We start from the raw sequence: 5,355 nt of genomic DNA, 5'->3' as shown, positions 1-5,355 counted from the left end.
AAAAAATTTAATTTATTAAATTTATTGATCATCTTTTTAATATATATATATATATATATATATATATATATATATATATATATATATATATATATATATATATATATTATATCATATTTATTTATTATTATAATTATATTGTGCAATATGTGGGAAAACACTCTTACTAATATATTTTATAATTTGTGAATCCAGACGGAGCAAATAATTTATTTATCTCCTTTGCCATGGCATTCACGTGCGTGCATCCAATCCGTCGCCATATTATTATACACCAAAATGAATAAAATATATATATTTTTAATTCTTTTACTAATTAGCTCCGAGTCATCATCTCATCTCTATGCAGTTGTGTCATTATAAAACTCCTCTTTCCCCAATCTCTATGCTGTCTTTCATTTCCCACCTAATCCTCTTCTTCACTCTCTTGAACATAAAATAAAATCCCTAGAAAAATGGGTTTTAATACATCACCTATTGCAGTGATCTTGATCGTCGTCACGATCTTCACTGTAACACTTGCCTCCGACATGTCTATCATTTCCTACGGCCAAACCCACACAGACAAGTCTTCCTGGAGAACCGAAGAGGAGGTGAAGTCTATCTACGAGGAGTGGCGCGTGAGGCATGAAAAGCTCAACAACAACAACAACAACCTGGGAGAAAACGAAAAGAGATTCGAAATCTTCAAAGACAACCTTAAGTTCATCGACGAACACAATGCCGAGAACCGGACATATAAGGTTGGGCTGAACCGGTTCGCTGATCTTAGCAACGAGGAGTACCGGTCCATGTATCTTGGATTCAGGGCTGACTCAAATCGGTTGGGAAAGGCTGTGACGAAGAGCAACCGTTATGCTGCAAGTGTTGGTGATAACTTGCCTGAATCTGTTGATTGGAGGAACAAAGGTGCGGTGGCCCAAGTCAAAAACCAAGGAGGTTGTGGTAAGTAACTTCTACTCCTATAATGTTCCTACTCCTGTCTTAACTATTTATTGTCTTGTACTTTTATTTTATATATGTTATTATTATTATTATTATTATTATTATTTACTAGTTCGTTCCAATTAATAGATTACAATAGAATCAAATAATACAAATTCAAAATTGCTACAAAATGACAGCACCAACCTTAATAGGATGACAAAATGTCTACAAATATAAATGGTGTTTTTGGATAAAAAATTAACCTTAAAATCACTCCTCTTTAGTTGAAGAGGAAAAAGAGAAAATTTGGGTTGAAGAAGAAAAGAAAATAGGTTATTATTTGTATTTAGTCTTTTTCTATTTGGACATGGATCCTCTGCCGTGGCTGAATGGTCGTGCTCCATCTCAGCCACTTATTTTGGTCATGTATAAAAATTATTAATATTAATTACTGCATAAATGGTTATGCATAAATGGTTAAGATTGAAGCAGCATGCAAAACATAAAAACATACATGAGAGTGGAGAAGAGGAATCTGTGTCCAAAATATATAATTGATGTTCAATAATATTAAGTCCATATTTATTACACGATGACCCACTTACCAATTAACATCCACAAAACTAGGTGCGTCAATTAGTCATTACGTGTTAATTTCTCCTCCACATTGCCAAAGTCATTTGATAAATGAGAAATTAAATTATATATTTAAATTTATAAAAGTGGTGAGGTACTCCAATTTATTGATAAACTCTTATGTTCTCATGAGTTTTTTTTGTCTCTAAATATAAATCTTTATATAATTTATTGTGGGTGTTTATTACTTAAAAAAATCATACACCTTGTTAATACTACTAACTTATTTTAACTTATCAAAAGTTAAAAGTAAAAGGTGCATAAAAAGGGACTGAGGGAGTATTGTAAAACATATAAACTAAGATAATATTTTTTTACTGTCCTAAAATGATTTTTATCATGAGGCAAATAGCACTTGGATGAGATGATTAGAAGTGTCAAAAAAGCCCTAAATGAGAAAGCCCCAACAATTGGGCCCCTTATTCGGCCCAATTTTTTTAGGCCCCTACTAAATCAATAATTTTTTGGCCCCTTATTTTTAAGCCCCATCTTATTTTTGGTTTTTGAGGGGCCTAAGTGAGGGGCTCAAAATATAATTTATTTGAAACAAAATATTTTATTTTTTTAAATATATATTTTAAAATAATAAAAAAATTAGAAAATTAATTTTTTTTCTGAAAAAAAAGTAAAAATTATTTTCAAAAATTAAAAAAAAAGTTGATTTTTTCAAGAAAAACATTAATTTTTTTCAAAAAAAAAATAACATAGTCGATTTTTTTTAAAATATTTATATTTTTTATTTTTTCTGAAAAAGTGATATTTCTGAAGAAAAAAATTATTTTTTCAAAAATAGGAAAAAAGTTGATTTTTTCAAAAATACAAAAAAAATTGATTTCTTTTTAAAATGATAAAGGCGATTTGTTTTTTAAAAAAAAATTTTTTTTTCGAAAGAAAAAAGTTGATATTTTTCAAAAATAAAAAAATTAATGTTTTCCAACAAAAAAATCGATTTTTTTTCGAAACATAAAATGTCATTTTGTTATAAAAAAAAGAAGTTGATATTTTCAAAAATAATAAAAAAAATGTGATTTTTTTTTAAATTGGCTTTTTTCGAAAATAATAAAAAACCGACTTTTCCCGATAATAGAAAAAATATCGATTTTTTCCGGAATAATGAAATCGATTTTTTTTATTAAAAAGTTTAGTTTTATTTGAAACAAAATCGATTTTTTATGAAATTAAAAAAGTCGGTTTTTTTGAAAAAAAAAATTCATGAAAATAAAAAAATAATAATTTTTTCTTTAAAAAAAACAAATTTTTCTTTAAAAAATCAATTTTAAAAAATGATGGGGCCTTAAGCCCTCAATTGAATTTTATGGGCCTTTATTTTAGGGGCCCCATATATTTAAGGGCTCATTTATTTTTTAAATTTTGGGCCCCCTATATTTTTGGGGCCTTAAAAATTAGGCCCTGGCCCCCTAAATTGACAGCTCTAGAGATGATGAGTCTCTTTAGTTTTTTTTTCCAGTTTAATCAGAAATCCTGAGTTCGAATTCGAAAAGAAAATCGTATGTACTCATTTTAAGGTTATTTTAGTGATGCGATGTGTATATGAAATTATTGATGCATTTTACCTTTAATTCTAGATTGAAAACTATAGCTTTATGCCTTTATTAGTATCCTTATGTTGTCTTGTGCTTTTTACATTGTTTGTAAAGGTAGACACTAAACATGAAGCGTTTCTAAATTCTGTTTTATTTATTTATCTTTAGAGTTGTTGCATTGCATTGCATTATAAAGATGTTTTAATTTGCCAACGGATGTCGGTCCAGTTGCTAATGAGTTACTCGTTTTGGTGTATCAGTGTGTAATCTTTTTTTGTTTTGTTTAAATGAAGGTAGTTGCTGGGCTTTTTCAGCAATAGCTGCAGTGGAAGGGATTAACAAGATAGTCACAGACGAGCTTGTTTCACTATCAGAACAAGAACTGATTGATTGTGACAGAACCAATAATGCAGGTTGCGATGGCGGGCTCATGGAATATGCCTTTGAGTTCATCATAAACAATGGTGGCATTGACACTGATAAGGATTATCCCTATCGAGCTGTTGATGGTAAATGTGATCAAAACAAGGTAAGTTAGTCTTGATTTATATGATAATTGTATTAGTTATCACTGGAATAATTACTTATAATTCTCTCCGCCGTCTTCTGATACAGAAAAATGCGAGAGTTGTTACAATTGATGACTACGAACAGGTTCCTGCTAATGACGAGTTAGCCTTAAAAAAAGCTGTTGCAAATCAACCAATCAGCGTTGCCATTGAAGCAGCTGGTAGGGAATTCCAGTTATATGTATCAGTAAGTTTCTTCATCAGTTTTATGAGTCATTTGAAATTTCTATCGCTAGGCTCTCTTTTACCTATCTATGTGAAACAGTACTTCTTTGTTTTTCGCCTTAGTATATACTTGCAGAGCCGTCTCAACTTTTTAGAGGTTGTAAATTAGTCGCATTTTAGCCATGACAAAATAAATAGAGACCCTATTTAACCACTGTTTAATCGTGTTTTAAGTCCTATGCGGTAGTCTGTCTTGCACGCTCTTAAAACCGGCCCTGACTATTTATCTCGATTTTTGCAGGGTATATTTACCGGAAAATGTGGGACATCATTAGACCATGGTGTTGCTGCCGTAGGGTATGGAACAGAAAACGGAGTTGATTATTGGATAGTGAGGAATTCATGGGGTAAGAGCTGGGGAGAAGCAGGATATGTAAAAATGGAGCGCAATATAGCAACGAGCGTGTCAGGGAAATGTGGAATTGCATTGCAGTCTTCCTATCCTATAAAGAAAGGCCAAAATCCTCCGAATCCGGGACCATCTCCTCCTTCACCTGTGAACCCGCCATCTGTTTGTAGTAGATCCTACAGTTGTGCTTCGGGCACTACTTGCTGTTGTACATTTGGATTTGGAAAACTATGCTTCTCATGGGGATGTTGTCCTCTTGAAGCTGCAGTTTGTTGTAAAGATCGATCAAGTTGTTGTCCTCATGACTATCCCGTTTGCAACACTCGCCAGGGGACCTGTCTTCGGGTAAATGCTATATACATAATATATATTTGCCGGCGAAGCTTTGAATTATCACTAATTATGCACTATTTGAATTGGTTTGTATTGCAGAGTAAGGATAATCCATTCGGAGTGAAGGCAATGAAGAGAACTCTTGCTAAACCGCATTGGATGTTCGAAGGTCAGAATATGATAGATGTTGCTTAAGTAGATTATGACCAACTTGGTACTCATTTCCTTTCATTACCTTACGGGTAAAATCATATATGTAGAACAATAAATCTTTGTCATTGGGAATTTGGGATGCAGACAGATTTTCATGAAGAAGTATGTAGATGCTTTTGTTTTTCTTTGGTAATGTATTTGTATTCTAAAATTTCTACCTAGGAACATATTTTTGATTATTGTTTTAAACTTGTGGATTCTGCCATTCTGGAATAAGGTGATTTAGTTATTCACCTGTTAGTTTATACACATATCACCTATGTGATAAATTGTGAAGTTGGCTCATATATATGGTAATGGTATCTTTCACCCTCACGGCCTCCATGTCACTAGTCTTGCAAAATGGAAAACATACATAAAAAGTAATTGGCATTTCCATTTCCAACATTCATGCTTGCATTGCATTACGACTCTAAATTATGTCTCTGTAAATGGATGTTTCAAACATGGAACATATGTGAGACATGATCACTTGATTATAGGATCATGTCATCATAGCCTATCATGTAAATCATTAGCATTTATGTTGTTATTATAGCCTAGCATATTTGTTTCTTAA

At 31.8% G+C, this 5,355-nt stretch overlaps 1 protein-coding gene across 1 annotated transcript; it reads left to right on the top strand.

Annotated features, from left to right (window-relative positions):
* Positions 1-255: 255 nt before the first annotated feature.
* Positions 256-5,036, top strand: LOC127088095 (low-temperature-induced cysteine proteinase). The gene is made up of 5 exons (XM_051029003.1): positions 256-945; positions 3,401-3,636; positions 3,723-3,863; positions 4,143-4,595; positions 4,683-5,036. Exons 1-5 carry the CDS (start codon positions 456-458, stop codon positions 4,776-4,778), a joined length of 1,416 nt encoding a protein of 471 aa, XP_050884960.1. The 5' UTR covers positions 256-455; the 3' UTR covers positions 4,779-5,036.
* The last annotated feature ends 319 nt before the right edge of the window (positions 5,037-5,355 follow it).

Source organism: Lathyrus oleraceus, chromosome 5, assembly GCF_024323335.1.
Source record: "Lathyrus oleraceus cultivar Zhongwan6 chromosome 5, CAAS_Psat_ZW6_1.0, whole genome shotgun sequence".
In the NCBI taxonomy this organism is placed as follows: domain Eukaryota; kingdom Viridiplantae; phylum Streptophyta; class Magnoliopsida; order Fabales; family Fabaceae; genus Lathyrus; species Lathyrus oleraceus.
Note: the sequence above shows the minus strand (reverse complement) of the source record. Positions and strands in the feature narration are given on the sequence as shown.

What these genes read in the sequence shown, in the direction of transcription:
- LOC127088095 (XM_051029003.1), top strand. Translation starts at nt 456, where the DNA reads ATGGGTTTTAATACATCACCTATTGCAGTGATCTTGATCGTCGTCACG. An exon ending in GTAAATGTGATCAAAACAAG is followed by an intron (nt 3,637 to 3,722) that starts GTAAGTTAGTCT and finishes CTTCTGATACAG; the next exon opens with AAAAATGCGAGAGTTGTTAC. An exon ending in AATTCCAGTTATATGTATCA is followed by an intron (nt 3,864 to 4,142) that starts GTAAGTTTCTTC and finishes CGATTTTTGCAG; the next exon opens with GGTATATTTACCGGAAAATG.